This window comes from Heterocephalus glaber, unplaced genomic scaffold (genome assembly GCF_053883595.1).
Source record: "Heterocephalus glaber isolate CG9 unplaced genomic scaffold, H.glaber_assembly_v1.0 deba00001497, whole genome shotgun sequence".
Taxonomy (NCBI): Eukaryota; Metazoa; Chordata; class Mammalia; order Rodentia; family Bathyergidae; genus Heterocephalus; species Heterocephalus glaber.
In genome coordinates this window covers 2,104,046-2,122,405 of record NW_028258320.1, presented here as the reverse complement: position 1 = coordinate 2,122,405, position 18,360 = coordinate 2,104,046, and the positions used below count along the sequence as shown (strand labels likewise).

Sequence of the window (18,360 nt, the reverse complement as noted above, 5' to 3'; positions counted from 1 at the left end):
TTCCTGCCCAAGTCTCTCCCATGTCAAATATGAGCTTTCTATCTTCACCAGTATGATGACCATAAGATAGTTCATTCTTGTTGTTTTAATTTTGATTTCTCTCATTCTTGGTCAGGTTTTCACCATGGCTGCAGCTGCCACCCTAACACAAAGCACCACTACCTCTCCTTACTATCATCAGTCTACCTACTCAGTAGTGGCCTCACATCTTCTCTAGCTCTTCTAGTGCTCTCACCCAATACCCCTATGCTCACAATCCCTCCTAATCTCCGGAATCAAGGATAGATTTTCTCATAGTGATCCATACTTGTGTTCCTAGGACACTTGCTATTTTCCTAATACTGTTTTATTCTGATACTATATTTTCCTAATACTGTAACTCTGGGCATGGTGGGCTAATATTTTAGAATTTTTGCACCTAGTTTCTTAAATAAAATGAGCCTATAAACTTTTCTTGGCCTATCTCTAAGTTGTTTTATAAACAAAAGTTATAAAATAAGTCACATAGCCAGGCATAGTAGTACATACCTGTAATGTAATCCCAGCACTCTGGGAAGCTGAAGCAGGAGGACCTGGGCAATTTAGTGAGACTTTTTCTCAAAATAAAAAAAAAGGCTGGGGATGTAGCTTTCCTTTTGTTTTTGTTTTCTGACTCCATGTGTGATAAAAGTGATCTACTCCCTGAAGTAAGTGGTCTTCAAAGTTCTTTTCTAACTGTAAATTTGATGATTTGGTAAGCTCCTATACCCATGGGTATCTTTCCCAGTGTTTCACTGGGTATGCGGGTTAGCTAGCAGATTAACATATATCCAAGTCAGTGGTGATGCTAGAGACTTAATCATCTGGTATCTATTGTCATTCATGTATTTATTCTACTTCTAACATTTAGATTTTACCCACAAAACTTTTGACGTGCAAGTTGTTTAATGAAATATAGGGAGCCTTCTGATCTTACCCTCATGCTCATTTCCTGTACTCTTCTTTCCTTTCCCAAGAAAACACACTGCCTTGTTTTAATCCTGCTTCATCCCATCTTTCTCTGTGAACTCTTTTCCCCTCCAGTCTATCTCATTTTTGTGCTTCAGAGGATAATTAAGTTATTTCAGCACAACGACAAAGAGGTGGGCAGAGAGCAGGTTCAGCAAGACTGGAATAGTGGGCAGCAGAGTAAGGGAATTTAATCTCTGTAAATCTACCAGGTAGTGGAAAAAATTATTATGCTGGTAGATAATTTCATGATTCAGAGATCTGGGAGTAGAGACATGAAGTTAGTGCCAGTGAGCCGTGGCTTTAGAGAATTTGGGCAGTGCATACCCCGTCTTGTCAGCTTAGACAACTTCCGATGAACTTTGCATTGTGAGTCTTCTGAATTTTAGTCTCAAGTGGAACAAAATCAGACAAAATTAAAGCAAGTGACACTACTGTGCAGACATTCCCCCATTCTTCTGAGTACATATTACTTTAAACCATAATAATAATTTTCATATCATGTTATTTTTCTTTTTCAATTGGCTGAAGACACAGTACATGCAGAGAATATTATTCATCAGACAGTAACTACCTGGCACACACATCTACATAATGGCAATTAAGCCGAGATCCAGAGACTGACAAACAAGCTGTAAAAGCTAAAAAGCAGAAATTTTTGTGATAGATCGGTTATAATAATTTCATATTGCAGTGTTTTACATATTTGACATTTTGTATAATAAACAGTTAACTACCTGCTTTTGACATTTCAAAGTTAATGCAAAGAGAGTTATAAAACAGACCTTATAAACGTCACCTCCCAAAGTGAAGTGGTTAATGGCTCGCGGCCTCCGGGAGGGTGAGACCTAATTAATCCTCACTGTGCACTCTGTACCTTTTTACTACCAGTTGATGTTTCATTGTCTTTGATAAACAAGATAATTGATATAAATGAATGTGATTCTGTAAAATGGTTCCCCAGTCACAGATTTGCATGGTGGGGTTATAATTTTCCTTATGGCACATTACTGTTGATCTTCAATTGGTAGATTGGTTAATCTCCCTTTTGCAAGCAGACATTAGGTGAGTCACCCCTTCACAGAGCTAACAAAAACATTGGGTATAACGAGGGCACAGAAAAAAATGACTAATGGTCACAGTGAGCAGGAGCATGTGGATTTTAGGAGTGGGAGGTTTAGAGTTCGGAATGCAAGAAAAGTAGTACCTTGGAGATAAAGAGGAGACGCAGCCTCTTCAGGAGGAGGATAAAGGAGTAGCTCAGCTTTCTCCTCTCCTTTCTCAGCCCCAGCTCTTATCAGCCAGAATGCTGAGTTTGCCAAACTGAGATCTTAAACAAGAAAGCCTTAATACATGTTCTTCCCTTTTGTTTGTTGGGAAAGGGCTAAGGTTTTGCAAAAATACCATTCTGTATCATAAATTAGTCCTTAGCGTTCTCAATCCTCTCGTGGAAGACTTCTTTCAGAAATATCAAGAAGTGAACCATTAGAAGAGCCATGTAAGTTTACACCCGGTTGGGAAGTTTAGGATGGAAGAATTGACAGTCTGCTCACAAAAACCTGTCTCTCTCTCCCTCTCTCTGTATTAAACACAGGGAAGAGCAAATGGCAAAGAAAGTAGACAAACACTTAGGAGAATACCAAATGGCATATCCGTGACTTCCTGTAGGAGAATGTTGTGCAACTTATTGCTTGGAGTCGGGGGGGGGGTTAAAAAATAATGATTAGTAATTATTTGCTTGTCTAGGGCATCCTAATATTTAGTTTAAGAACTATTTTAAACTCATAGCAAGGAAAGCCAAAGTGAAACAAGATTTCTCCAGGAACAGTTCTCTTTGGCAGGGTTATCACACAGCCTTTCATGGATCCAGCACGCCAAGGGTGGTTTGCTGTCCAGTTTAATGTCATCTCTTCACCAAACGGATGGGCTCCTCCCTCCCCCTCTTCCACTCTTGAAAGGTTAGCCTTTCTTCAGAATAGTACAGGTTTTCCTGCAATATCTGTCAGCTTGGCAATGAGCACACCCTAAGGAAATTATGAACATTTGAAGACCATCTAAATACTGCAGGGAGCCTTTCTCACCCCTCTTCCTCTCCTCTCTCTCTCCCTCCAGTCTTCCTCTAAGAAAAGTGGGGCAGCCACATGGCATTCTCACTGCGTCTCACTGATACATTATAACCCATTTGTGTCAGTGATTTTATAATGTGTTTTGATTTGCTCCTTCCATTGTGATAGCTTTTGAAACCTCAGCCCAGTGGTTGTCCTAGGAGGCAGCTGTGAGCAGACCCTTTTGTTTAATGAAAGAAACTTCTAGCCATTGAACTCTTAGAACAAAGAAGATTCTTTGGTCTAATGACTCAGGTGATCCTGATCTGATTCAGTTGGTCAGGAATTGCTGTCCCCAACAAATATTGACCAGAAGGAACTGCTTTCTCAGTTATTCTCAAACTATCAGCTGCATATTACACTAGCAGGTGCTAATAGTATTTTTGCAGGTCAGTAGAATTGTTATTGGCCCTTCCTTCCTTTGCCCCTGTCCTTTTACAATGGTGAGGTGGCTCATGAGAATAAGTTTCCCGTCTTGTGTAATACCCAGATTTCTGAAATGCTGGTCCCACCTATACGTTCCGCATGGGGGCCTGACTTTCCACAGCTAGGGAAGTGCCAGGTCTCGGAAACTCTCAAACTGTCTCTTGCCCTTTTTTCCTAGTACTGGAGATTGAACCTCAGGGACACTCTACCATTGAGTTACACCCCTAGCCCTTTTAAATTTTTTATTTTGACACAGTGTCTTGATAAGTTGCCCAGAATGGCTTTAAACTTAAGATCCTCCTGCCTCATCTCCCAAGTAGCTAATCAAAATGCTTTCGTAAACCTCATCTAATTTAGCTGTCAATGTTCATAAGAAGATAGGGAAAGCCCAGTGCAGTTGTGGGTTGTGTGTACCTGTAATTCCAGCACTCGGAGGCTGAGGATTGTGAGTTCAAGGCCAGCCTGGGCTGCATAGTGAACTGTCTCAAGAAGAAAGGAGGGACAAGAAAGAATTGCTTTTTTTCTTTCAAGGTAGAGAAACTGAATCAAGGTGATTAAATAGCTTCCTCCTGATTGTCTGGGAAAGCATTCACGCAGCTGGGGTTAGTTCTTTGGGTGTCTGCTTTCCAAGCCCTTGCCTTGTCCAGTGTACTCTGGGGCAGACAGTGGGAAGGGCAGAGTGGCTATTCCCCTCAAATCGCAGTCCTCGTGTGTGATGGAAAGGGCACTTGACTGCAGGGGCTAAGGGACACTTCCTAATGGGCAGGACAACAGTACTCACAATATCTCCCAGAGCACTATGCTGTAGACTGTTAAAAGAACTAAAAATAAGAGTAAAAGGCTCTTCGTAAGTTACCTTTCATTGTATTTTAGACAAGCCTTTTTTTTTCTAATCACATCATGTAAGTCTCTTGAAAACCATAGAGTGGTTCTGTTTCTTCAATCTTATTTAACTTTGACTTGCAGAAGGCAGTGTAAACGTGTATTTTGCCAGGTTGTTTTTCTGGCAACAGCTTTGCTTGGAAAGGAGAAGTGGAATTGTTCCAGACTCTCAACTGCCTTTGAAGCTGGGTGGCCAGAAGTCCGAGGGTTGCAGGGAGGTGTTGCCCTGGCTCCCCCTCGGCCCTAGGCTGCCGCCCCAATCTGGAACTGAGTGAGAGCTGTTGGAGGGCAGGTTGTTCCTCGGCAGCTCCTGTGGCTTGGCTGAGGGGGTCTCTCAATTCTTTTTTTTTTTTTTTTTTGTAACAGGGATCGAACTCAGGACCTTGCGCTTGCGAGACATGCACAGTGGCCCTGAGCTAAATCACTAGGGCCGAGGACTCTCAATTCTAAGCCCAGTGTTGGGATGTTCTGGACACCTTTGCTCATTGTTTCTCTTAAGTTCTGGTCCCGTTCCCTTGAGATCCTTCTCATACCACTGTTAATCCAGGATTTCATGGGGCTAAAACTTCTGAAAATCTGATGTTCTCTCTAACAGTTTTCTCTCTGCCTCCTACAGCTGTGCCAGGAAGTTTCTGCCAAAATAGATTTGGAGGAGTGTCTTTGCTACAGATCTGATTGGGGCGCTTTCTCTACAACATCCGTGTTGTAGAGCTTTCGTGCTTGAATACTTCATTATTGGTACTACTTGGTAGCATGGAATGAAAATAACTTGATTTCAGCATCTATTAGGACATAAGAAAAATAAATCCATAAAAATCCTTACAACGGCGTTTGTAGAAAAACATAGTCTTTACATTCTAACTTTTTAAATTTGAGGTTTCCAAAACTTGCAAAGCCAGTTTCAACAGCTATTTGTGTGTTGGCTGTTTTCCTCTGTTACCAGCATGAGTAATTTCTAGTGTGTTTAGGGAGCAGGTGCAGAGTCTCTTTCTCTGGCAAATTATGTCCAGAGAAAAGAAAAACACACCACCCCAATGAGATACTGCCTGTTAGTTCAAACTCAGAGCCTGGTGTTTGGGATATCCTTTTTCTTATACCTGGAAATGTCTTTGTCCTGGATTTCAAGGCTCTCCTACAGAGTGAATCCCTCTTGACACACTGCAGTAGTTACTGAAGCTAAACATCTGATGCTTGATTCTTTAAGACATTTTTGAATTGAAGATTTTCTCAGATAAAACCTCTAGCATCTAAACTACAGGATTGTCAAGCTACACAGAAGCAAGTAAACTGCACAGTTAGTTTCAGAAAGTGCTTTCCTTCAAAAGTTCCAGTGTGGGGAGAGAATTCACTGATCCCAGTGAACTTGCACATCTGAGACCCCTTGTCTCCCAGCCCACCCACCTCACCTCTGTCCCTGAGGATCACCAGCTCTGATTTCTTACCTTCTAGAAGTGTTTAGAGCTCTAGCTTCACAAAGTCACATGTGTTTGAGGGGCTGCAGTGTGGAGGGTGCCACATTTAAGATTTAGAATAAGTGTTACCTCCGCCAGTCACTGGCCAAATGGGACCCAGCATGACTGGCAAAAGTATAATCTTAAGATGTGCTATTTGGGCAAACTTGGAGCTAGTCTAGGAATGATCAGGATTCAGCGATTAATACTAACTGATACAGCTCAAAATGAAGAAGGTAGAAGGGGTCTCAGGGAAAGCGGACTCCAGCATTCCAGAGGCGTGGCCTGTTTTCCTTCTCAGGGCTTCCCATGCTTGCTGGAGAGGTGATCATGACCATATCCTTTGGGATTATGTTTTTACAGCCTTCTCACAGAGAGTCTGGGGAGGCTGTGATGCAATATATGATTGCAAAGGGATTTTTCTTCATCCGAGCCATAACTAAGAATTAATGTAACCAAGTGTCGGTATTGAGAAATTCATTTTTGAAGCTTTTTGTTAGTTTCCAAGAAAGATAGGCTTGTTCTCTAATTGGCTATTGTTCTTTTACAGCTGTTAAGACTGAACAGCTGTGGGTACTTTTTTCCCTTAGACTCAACAGAAGGTTGGATTGCAGTTGTGTTGGAAGTGTGCCTGATCAGCAGCAAGTTTTAAGAAGTGTCCAGTCTTGGGGACAGGCCCAGAGGGCATTAACCCCCTAAAAAGAGAGTAGGTCTGTGGGGGAATATATAGGTATGACTGTCAGCTAAGAACAGCCGTAGTTATCTTTTTGATCAGAAAAAATTTCTATATAAACTTTGGCAGTGGAGAAAATCTACTCTGAGCCTTAAGTGCTTGCTTGTCACGTGAACCATTGTGCTGTTAGAAAATAATTTTGTAATGAAAATAGCCAGGGAAACACTGAATAAAGCCCACCAAGACTACATTTTTGAAGGTAATAGTACTCTATATGTGCTGTTCTTTCTTTCTTTTTTTTTTTTGGTACTGGGGATTGAACTTGGGTCCTTGCGCTTGGCAGCAAAACCACTGAGCTAAATCCCCAGCCCCTGTTCTTTCATTTTTTAAAAATCTTCTTTAACTGGGGTTTTCCCTACTCTCAAAGGTGATCTCTGGAGACAGATAAATAACGCATTGGTCTTATCTTCACATGTAGCTGGTATGGGTGGCCCTCAGGAGTGGCCCTCTTCATGTCCTGGTGAAGTAATACTGCCTTTTAAAAAATTTATTACTCCTGAATTAAATTGACTAGCATGCTGTTGGCCACTCCTGGTGCTGTGTAGGAACGGGGCACAGTGAAATGGTTTTCAGATCACTTTTCCTGCTGCTCCCCACAGTCTGAGTCATCCCATATTTACCCACTTGCAGAATGCATACACTTTGTTAACATGCAACTTTTGCATTCGGAAGCAGCAAATTAAATTTGTCTGAGCAGAATTGCTGGGTGCACGGCGGGGGGGGGGGAGCAGTTTCTGGCCAGGCAGTTCCCCTTTGCCTTTTGCTCCCAGCACAGCTATTATAATAGGTGTGTAGCTGAAGGATGGTGAGAGAAACCCAGGAAGAGACAGACGCGAGATGCTGGGTTTTGGCAGTGTGGGTTTGTAAACAAAGTGACACAAATTGGGGCAGAAATTCCAGTGGGACAAGGGAGGAGACTACAAGACTGAAATACAGCACAAAGCTGAGTCCCATCCAGATGGTGTTTTTAAGAAATTTATCAGACACATATGAAAAACACTAATGAACATTCAACATGGGGAGTGGCCCAGTTCCTCTGGGAAGAAAAACAGCATGGAGCCCTCTGTATGCTGCAGTCAGGTAGAATCACTCTGTAATTTTTCCCAGCGCAAAGATCACAGAATGGATTCAGACCCTTAATATTAAGCAGCCCAAGTAGGCAGGCTGAGGCTTGTGTTTCTAGGAAGAGCAATTAATAGCAGATATATTTCCTGCTGAGATGGAGGAAGTAACCTCTACAGGTAAGTAAACCCAGTGGTAACATTCCGGACGAACCTTTTCTGTCAGAGCTCCTGCAGAGTGACCAAAGCAGATGGATAAAAGACCTCTTGTGTCCTTCTAAAACCACATTGTACTGTACATTCATCCTTTCCCTCCAAAATGGTTTCTCCATCAAAAATACTCTATTCTACCATAAGTGACCAGATTTTCTGTATGTAGGACAAGGGATGGGGGTGTGTGTGTGATGCTTATATAGCAATTCCTGCCATGGATATATTTGTTTCCTTTTTAATGTTAAGGTCAAGACCCGGAGATTGATCATACTTTACTTTTCTAAGAAAACTTGTATAGAGAAAGCACTTTTTTCTGCTTTATTCAGGAACTTTTAGATTTTCTTACTTTTTTGGTAAAGACATATGTTAAGCAAGGTGAAGCACTGCAGCCTTACATAGGTGTTATTTTCCATCTGATTCATTCAGTCACCAAATATTTATTGAGCACCTACTATGTGCTTGGTGCTGTTTCTTCACAGTGGAAATATATCAGTGAAAGAGAAGTTTTTGCACATAAGAAGCTCACATTCTGAATCTCTTCATTGTCAAGTTAGGTCACATTGATCTACTGATTTGGATATTAAAACCTGGAAAGGGGCTGGTGATTTAGCTCAGTGGTTCCAATGCCTGCCGTGCAAGCGCAAGGTCCCAAGCTCAATCCCCTGTACCAAAAAAAAAAAAAAACCAGAAAAAAAAAACTGGAAAGAATAAAAAATAATATTCCATGCAATGGGAACCTGAAAAAAAGGAGGAGTAGCTGTTCTATTTTCAGAGCTAGTGGACTTCAAGCCAAAACTCTTCAGAAGAGGAAAAGAAGGTCACTACGTATTGATTAGGGAACAGTTTAACAAGAAGAAATAACGATTATAAACATATACAGTTGCACCTCAGTTTACAAACTTAATTCATTCCACAATTCTGGAAAAGATGGCTATGCTTGTGTTTGTTGGGGATAGATGGCCAAGGTCATGTTTGTCCCCCGATGCAGAGGTCACAAACAAACTAAACAAAAGAAGTTGTTTACAAACAAAAAAAGTGTTTGTAAACCGAGGTACCACTGTATGCACCAAACACTGGCCCCCCAACTTCATAAAACAAACACTACTGGACAAAAGAGATAGATAAAAAAAATCACAACTCACAAGTATCCTGCTATCACAGATAGATAGATCAGCTAGACACAAAAAAAGGGAAATACTAGAATTGAACCAAACCTTTGAAAGGTTGGACTTCATAGATATCTGCAGTGTTCCACCCAGCAACAGACAGCACATTCTCCTAGCAGCACGTGAGACTTTCTCCAAATAGACCACATGCTAGCCCATAAAACACGCATAAGTAAATCCAAAAGAATTGAAACTATCTCATACATATTAGCAGATCATAGAGCAATGAAACTAGAAACTAATGACAAAAGAAACCACAGAAATCTTGCAAACACATGGAAATTAAACCATACCCTCTCAAATGAATAGATATCTCACTTCCTACAAAGTTAAAATTGTACGGACTATATGTTTTTGTATACATTGCATTTAAAACTCAGAAAACCAAGAAAGCCTGGAAAGTTAAAAACATACATCTGAATAGGAAAAAAATCATGGAAATTAGAAAATAATTAGAAATGGTCATATTTTAAAATACTGTGTATCAGAAAAGCTCAGGTTTAGGGACATTCTGTGTAATATCTAATCAGAACTCTAAAACATTGTACAGTGTTTACAACTTGAAGATAATGGAAAACAAAGCTTAGAAGTATGTACAGTATTATCTTTAAGCATATTTATTAGACAAGAAAAAGATTAATGAGTCAAACATTCATTTCAAATAGGGGGAGAGGTAGATAAATCCAAAGAAGCAGAAGGAAGAAAAATAATGAAAAGAAGAATTTAGTGAAATAAAGGGGGAAAAAAGGTGGTTCTATGAAAGCCCTAATGAAATAGACAAACCTGTATAGGATTGAACAAAAAAGATACAAATAAACAATATTTGGAATGAAGAGGGTATATTATGGAAATTTCATGTCAGATATATTTGAAAACCTAAAATGTAATTTTTTCCCAAAAGAACCAAGGATATCTTAAGATAATTTGGAGGAAAAAGGGAAAGGAGAGGGTGGGAAGATTTTAATATTACCGTAAAATTATAGTAACTGAAACAGCATGGTTAAGGCACAAAACTAGGCAAATCAGACAGTGAAACAGAATACAGACCTTAAAAAGAGATGCGAATATATACAAAAACTTTATAGGTGACTAAAGTAACAGGGGAAAGATGGAGTGTTAATTAAATGGTATTGGTGAAATTGGCCATCCTTATGAATAAAAGATGAAAATAATCCCTATCTCACAAATAAATTCTAAATAGATTAAAGAACCAAATGTGAAAATAAAATCCAAAAACTTTCAGGATAAAATATAGGAAAATACCTTTATGGATTTGACAGGGGAAAGAATTTCTAAACAAGTAAGAAAAAGCAAAAATCGTAAAGGAAAAGATTAAATATTTCATCTCAGTATATTGATCTACAAAGAATTGGCATCCTGCAAATCAATTATAAGGATAATAGAAAAATAGACAAAAGAAAAAAATTGGCAGTGTACAGAAGAGAGGTGGAGAATGATCTCTGGGAGTTGGGAGGTATGTTTAACTTTAAGAAAAGTAGTGATGCAAACTACATTTGGGCTGGCACAGTGGCACACACCTATATTCCCAGCTACTGGGGAGACTGAGACAGGAGGATCACAAGGTGAAGGCCAGCCTGGGCAACTTAAGACCCTGTCCCAAAATACAAATGGGCTGGGAATGTGGTTCAGCATTTGCCTAGCTTGTGAGAGGCCCTGGGTTCAACCCTAGTATTGTTAAACACACATGCCCATGCACATACACATGTACATACACATACACACAGATGTACACACACTTACATATCTTTTCGTATTTATCTATCTGATATTACCAAGAATTAGTGAAGATATAGAGAAATGAGAGTGTAAAGTTTTAGTTATTTGGGTAGATAATTTGTATTTGGGTAAGATCTATGGTAGTTGAAGGTAACCCATAGCTATGAATAAATACATGTATGAATATATATTTGTATAAGTATGTATACATATGTATGCATATACACATACATATATACTGACTATATTATACATACAGTGTATATACTGTATGTATATACAGTACACATATATATTTATATATATATATAAATATATATCTCCAGTGCCTTAGTTACTTTCTTGTTGCTGAGACAGTACAGACACCCACAGTTTAGAGGAGGAAAGGTTTATTTTGGCTCACAGTTTGTAAAAGTTTCAGGTGGCTTGGCATAGGGACCTGGCAGAGGAGCGTAGCTCCTGACACGTTGGCAGGAAGCAGAGAGACATCAAGGGATGAAGGGGAGAGAGAGACTCTTCCAGGCCACATCCCCAGTGATTCACCTCCTCCAACCAGGGTTCACCTCTCAGCATTGTATTTAGCTATGAACCCATCAGTGAACGAATCCATGATCCAGTCACCTTCCAAAGCCCCACCTATGAGCACATGAGGCTTTGGGGGACATCTAGATATAAGCCACAATACCTAGAAACATAATAAGACCCTTTTGTTTGTAATAATAAAATGGTGATAACAACCTAAATGTCCTTCAGCATGAGAGTAGATACATACATTTTGGAACATTGGTACATTAAAATACCTTATATGCTTTAAACAAACGACCAGATTTATCTTTTTTTGAATGTTCCTTTATCCTGACTTAATGTTTTTGGGAGATATTAATATTGTTCAGCAAATACTCCTTTTTATTCTGGGTCACCTCTCCTGTGCACAAAGCAGGATTGCTCTTTCTGCTCTGCTCAATCCCTGTGAGGTCAGATAAGGCCACATGACTTGTGTCAGCCAATGAAATGTGAGCAGAGAAACATGTTACTTTGAGGGGTTATTTCAAGAGCCAAAGCCAGGCTCATTCTCTTCCCACTGCTGCTGTGATTGAGGAAACATGTCAGAGGGAAGCTTCTGTCACGGGAGTCCCTGAGTGATACAGTGAGCAGAGCCACCTGGCTGATCGAATAAAAAATGTGAGTGAAAGATGAATGTGTGCTACATTGAACCACTAAGGATAGGGGTGCTGTCTGTTACTGTGGCATAGCTTGCCTGGAGTATTGTCTTCTGTCTCAGCTCAATCTGTGCATCCTGTGCCTCTTCCTTAAATTGTCTCTTCCAAATTACAGGGCAACACCTCTTTTCTGGGAGATTGAGGTGTCAGAACTTGGCCTCTGTAGTTAGTCCTTACCTCTGGTGTGTTACAAAGTCATAGGGAGCTTTTCTCTGAGCCCCTTTTTCTGACAGGAAACTATCCTCACAGGAAGTATCACCAGTGTTCTGCTTGTTATGTTGGAGTTGAGCCTCATAGTCAAGAGATTTGTCACCAGAAAATCCATCCTCTTTCTCCTTCCCTCCCTTCTTTTCTCATCTTCAGAGAGCAGAGCAGTAAGTCAAGGATGTGAGATGAAGGCTTATGAACAGGTCTTGTCCAGCTTTGGAAAATAAATCCATCACCTAGAAGATATGTGTAAGATCATTTATTCAACATCATTAGAAAGCTGGAAGTGTTTCGGTGCTCACCCTCTCCCTTTTCAGAGAGTATAATATGCTGTCTGAAAAGTATAGCAGGTTAACATTATAGATTTTTTTGTTAAATAACCTAAATATTTAAGGAAAATGGTAGATTATGGTTGAATATCTTAAATACACAAAAAAGACCCTAGGGACTTAAGACGGCTTTATCTTTTTATCATTCTCTTCTTACTGTTTAGAGAATCTCTATCATATTGAGAACCACCATTTGGTGGAAGCTCTTGACGTTAAAAATGAGCTGGATGGGGCCGGGGATTTAGCTCAGTGGTTTTGTCGCCTGCTGCACAAGTGGAAGGACCCGAGTTTGATCCCCGGTACAAAAAAAAAAAAAAAAGAGTTGGTTTATGTAGACTTGAAGTATAGAGAGACTCAGAATCAAAACACAGCTGGTTTTTCAAGATATATCAGTTCATGAACAAAGGAAAAGCATATGTGTTGCAGTGCACAGAATAGTAAACAAAAAAAGGAAATGAATCATGGCTGAGGCCAACTGTATATTCTGAAAAGAAATTGATATTGTGTCCTGGATTAGTTTTTTGTTTTATGAATTCTAGAATTCTAAATTTATGAATTTTCTACCCAACATATGTGTATAGCTATAGGTTATTAGTCTCAATTGCTAGGCCAAGATGTAGCTCACCTGCTCATGCATGAGGACCTGGGTTCAGCCTCCAACAACTAATTAACACACTCTCACACTCTCTCTCTCTCTCTCTCTCTCTCTCTCTCTCTCTCTGTCTTCAATGGCTGTGAAGTATCTCATTGTAATAATATTATACAATGTATTTGTCCATTCTCCATTTTTTATTGTTTATTGGTATATTTTAAGTGTACCTAATGATCACATTCATTATAGGGAATTTGTACCTGTATGTAATATATCTTGATTCTTACTTTTTACTGTTCCCTTTCCTTCCCTTCAAGAACCCTTTTCCCCTCCTTATTTACAAAAGCTTTGTTTCAATTTTTTCCATTCTACATTTTATAGGTTATCATGTTTCTTTATAATAAAGTACTTTAGGGTTAATTGCTACATATAGTTTGGATTGTTCCAACCTCAGGTTTAATTTTTTTCATTATTTAGTATAGAAACTTCATATCTTAAGATAACTAAGATGTTCTAATTTCCCTTTTATTGTTGACATGAGATAGTAATTAATTAATTTTGTGCTGAGCATATTATTGGGATATATTTGGCTTCTCTTATCTTGATGCCAAATCTTATGTTTGGATTCACAGTTCCCACAGAGAATATTGCAACGATTGCCGATTGTGCCAGTGTGATTGAAGGAGTCAGTCGGAGCCGAAATGCCTTGCTGAATGGGGACACCAAGAATTACGATTGGGATTCTGGCTACACATGTCATCAGCTAGGAAGTGGTGCAATTGTGGTTCAACTGGCACAGCCATACATGATTGGGTCAATACGGTAAGATTCCTTCTCATTCATAAGTTTTAAAATGGAAACTACCATGAAAATTGTATTTTGGCAAATGATGACCTCCATAAGTTCAGTAAAGAAATGCAGCTGTTTTGCTATAAATATCAGGAAGGGGTTGGGAGAGGAAAGGAGAAGAACAGTGGGATATCAGGTAATTGTCTGCATTTTCTGGTAGGAAGATGCACCAGAATTAGACTTGTAGGGGGAGTAGGTAAGGGGCCTTTCCCTAAGATGACTTACCCCCTTCTCAAGTTTCAGTTTATATTGTTAGAGATACAGGATCATGTCAAGAGAGGTTATATAGAATGAAAGATCATTCTCAAGTTTAATAAATGATTTTCTGCATGAGCAGAACAGATGTGAATATGAAACCTAGTTAAAATCTTCTTAGTGACCTTTGTGTTTGAGTTTTTAAATTATTCAATTTTGTCTTTTTAAGAAAGGAACTTTTTTTTAATTTATAGGATTATGTTTTGGTTTTTTTTTGGTACCGGGGATCGAACTCAAGACCCTATGCTTGTGAGGCAGGCGGCAGAACCACTGAGCTAAATCCCTGGCCCTCTTGTTCTCTTTTTAAAGGCAGTCTGTACAAAGAGCAAACTAACACAAAAATGAGACAAGCAGGCGCCTAATGGGCGCAGATTTGTTGATGTTTAGGCTAATGCAGCTTACTGGTTCCCCAGACCCCCCAAGAATTGATGCTGGACTACTTGGCTGCTTCAAACTGTCAATTTCTTCATTTAAATTGTCAACCTCTTTTAATCAAAGCATCTCAGCCAATCAGAGATAGAGAAGCTTTTCATTCAGAGAACAGGCCAAGATAACTTACTTTGTGCTTAGGAAGGGGGAAAAGGCCAGCCACAACCAGTCCAAACAAACTACTAGTACAAATAAAATGCTTCCAAAGCACAAACAACATCTCTTCTTCCTTTCTCTCAGCTGTGTGCATTAAAGACTACTCAGCAACCATCTGTTTAATAAGCTATTCTAGGATTTTTGCCATAGATGATATAAAACTTGTTTGTATATTTCCCATGATAATCTAACCCTCTTCACTTGAAAATTGTGGAAAACAGTTGTCTTCCTTTTTGTCTTCTAGCACTCCTTATAGTCCCCACAATTTCTTAAAGATTGCCAGTCATGTTTCTGAGATTACATCTGCAATTTCTTTCAGCAGGCTTGGGGTGTAACTCATCTGAGCCAGGGGACTTGAAATCATTTAAATTGACTAGATACTCTTTCTTTCACTTCACCTATTTGGGACTTCAATTTTCTCTTTATCATGTTTGTTCTGCCATGTCTAATTTGAAGGCCAGTCTTCTTGCCAATGAAGATTGAAGCAAATGGGCAACTTAGTAGCTCTACCCATTCTCTTTTAATGTTCTCAGTGTTCCCATCACTTACCTGATATTCCTCCCACCACCACCTTCCACCCTACATGTACTGTACCTCCTGAGAGTTCTTGAGAGTTTTTGCATGAGTCCTGCCCTCTCTTGCCCCCATGCCTTCAAATCTTTGATCATGCCCTTCGTATTGCTTATCCCTCTTACTACCTCTCATTGCCCTTTTTTACGGCTTGCTTTTTTTTTGTACTGAGGATTGAACTCATGGCCTCATGCTTACCATAGAGCTACATCCTTAGCCTCCCCACACTCACACTTTTTTCCCTAATTTTGGAACAAGGTCTTGATAACCTGTCCAGGCTAACCATGAATTTGTGGTCCTCTTGCCTCAGCTTCCCAAGTACCTGTGATGAGAGGTATGTGCCACTTTGCCCTACCTGACTCTTCTAATTTTTTTTTTTTTTTTCAGTACCGGGGATCAAACTCAGGTCCTTGCGCTTGCGCAGCAGGCGGTGAAACCACTGAGCTAAATCCCCGGCCCAACTCTTCTAATTCTTGCTTCTAGACATCACCCTTAAGAAATGCTTGTCTAGTCTTCAGTCATCTCTTGGGCTTATTGAGACATCTCCCTTCAACCATCCCAGTCATTCTGTGTATATCCCATATATTCTGTATATAATTCCTGTCACAGCATTTGTAGTATAATTGTTTACTTGCTGATTCCTCCCTGCCTTGCCTAATATATAAAGCCTATGACAACTCAGAATAAGCTTCTTGACAGGTTGAATGTGTCAATGAGGTAGTCTGTCAAGATAGAAGGGGAAATTATAGTAGGTATAGTAAGAAATCTACAGTTTTAGATCCATCAAGGACCTCATGAGGTTGTTGCCAGGGTGACAGCTCAAACAGAAACAAACAGGCTCTCCATGGCACAAGGCCATGTTGGCCCCTAGCTTTACCAGAGATCAGAGATGTGGAATCTGATTCCGGGAAAATGTGTTGAGGGCTTAAGGCAAGAGAAACCAGTGCCCATTTGGTTTTCTTTAAATGTGGAGTGAAAATGGTTCCCCAAACAATTTTTCTTTTCCTAACTCAGAGAGGAGGATGATGAGCAGGAACACAATCAACAGCAGAATTGTACATCTCAGCACAGTATGAAGCCTCCAAACTTCCTTCAGCCCAGCTATTGTTTTTTTAGTAAGAAAATCCATGCAATTGAAGCTTTGTATAACTAGCTGCGCATTCAAAGAGACACGTCTCAGTGAAACTAACATTATGTTGTCAGGAACTGCATTTGCCTCTTCTATGACATTATTAAGAGAAAAGGAGAGAGATTTCCTAGGCACCAGTGCCTGTGGAACAACGCTAGATATCTTGGCAGGCTGTACTTACCAGCAGCTGATGTACCCAGATAGACATTTATTGATAGGAAACCAGATCAGTGGCACCTCTTCATGGGGATGGGTAATTGACCAATGGCAGGTTGATTAGTCAGTGACATTCGACCCACGGCTTCTATTGCTTGTGATGACTGACTTGCTTTCCTAGTCACTGTATCTGCAACAGCCCAGCAATTGTGAATCAGCACTTCCAGGGAGAGCATTATGGAGCCACGCCTAACACTTTCCCCAGCAAGGAGGGTGGAGAGCTGGAAATTTTGGAAACTCCTGTCCTACCCCTCTGAGGGGAGGCCTGCTCACATGCTACTCAGGCTTTAAAAATTCAAGTTCCTGGGCCGGGGATTTAGCTCAGTGGTTTTCCCCGCCTGTTGCTCAAGCACAAGGACCCGAGTTCGATCCACAGTACCCCCCAAAAATTCAAGTTTCTCTGATTTGTGACTTCAAGAGCAAGGATGTCAAGCATGAATTATCATGATCATAGCATTATTTATTCCTAAGAGAGCACATAACTTTTGTGGATAAGATATGTTTTGCTTGGCTGTTCTCACTCACTGAAAGCATTTCTTCCTTTCCTGAGAGTTTGCCCTGTACCTGGGTAGGCAAGCAGAGCCACTTGGGCCTAACCATGGTCAGTGGGAGCCCAGTCCCCCTAGAGTGTCTTGGAGAGAGTCACTTGGTCTCTGACCATCTCTCTGTCCCTTCATTTTCATTCAGTATCATACCAAGCACTGTTGTAGGCAGTGGTGATTACTGCACTGAATGAACAAAGTAAACATTGGTCTCCTCACAGCACTGACATTCTGGTGGGCTGAGGGGCGAAACAGTAAACACCATTTGTAGCATGTCAGGAGTTTGGAAGTGCTGTGGGAAATCAGGAGGGAGGGTGAAAGGGAGACTGCAGTGTTAGGTTGGGTGGTCGGGAAGGAAGACATTTGAGCAGAGCTGGAGGGTGGGAAGAGCAAGATGCCTGGGAACCTCAAGATGAGCTCTGCGCAGAGTGCCGTGGCCCTGGGGCAGGAGCTTGCCTAGCACACTGCAGGAGCAGAGGGAGGGAGAGAAAAAAAGGGAGACCATGGAAGATTTTGAGAGGTGGCAGCCCTGAGATATTTTGTTGTCTCTTGTTCTCAGCACATACTCCTTCCACCCCCTACCTCCCCCTCCCAGCATTTCATTAGTGGCACAGGATGAAAGGAGGGGAAGTGCCCCAGTCACATTCCTCATTACTGGGACAAAATAACAACACATGCAATTTAAAGGAGGAGAGGTTATTGGTTTACTGGCTCGGAATGTAGACATTTCAGTCCTTGCAAGCCCAACAGCATGCTGGAAGGGCCTGAGCTAAAGAAGACTGCCTGCCTCATAGTGTACAGGAAGCAGGATGCTAAGAGACCAGTTGGGGAGACAAACCCTTCCATATCACGAACCCAGCGGCCACCTCTTCCCGGCCAGGCCCCACCTCCTAAGGCACACTTAGCTGTGGCGCCCCCGTGATTCACTCACTTTTCACAAGCCCCAGCTATGAGCACAGAAAACTCTTGGAGGACACCTAGATATAAACCATAACAGGAGGGGAGGGAAAAGGAAGAGACAGATGGGAGCCCTTCATGCCTTTAGACAGCATCTCCTCCACTCCAGGCCTCCCTTGCTCCTGGTTCTTAGCATTTAACATGAAAT

At 40.7% G+C, this 18,360-nt stretch overlaps 1 protein-coding gene across 4 annotated transcripts in view; it reads left to right on the top strand.

The window, feature by feature from the left end:
* Btbd9 (BTB domain containing 9) overlaps window positions 1-18,360 on the top strand; it is a 438,873-nt gene that overhangs the window by 330,963 nt on the left and 89,550 nt on the right. For all 4 annotated transcript variants that reach the window (XM_021259885.2, XM_021259883.2, XM_021259886.2 and 1 more), the window contains exon 8: window positions 13,742-13,931. In XM_021259885.2, the coding sequence (XP_021115544.1) occupies window positions 13,742-13,931 (190 nt within the window). The remainder of the gene's footprint in view (window positions 1-13,741; window positions 13,932-18,360) is intronic.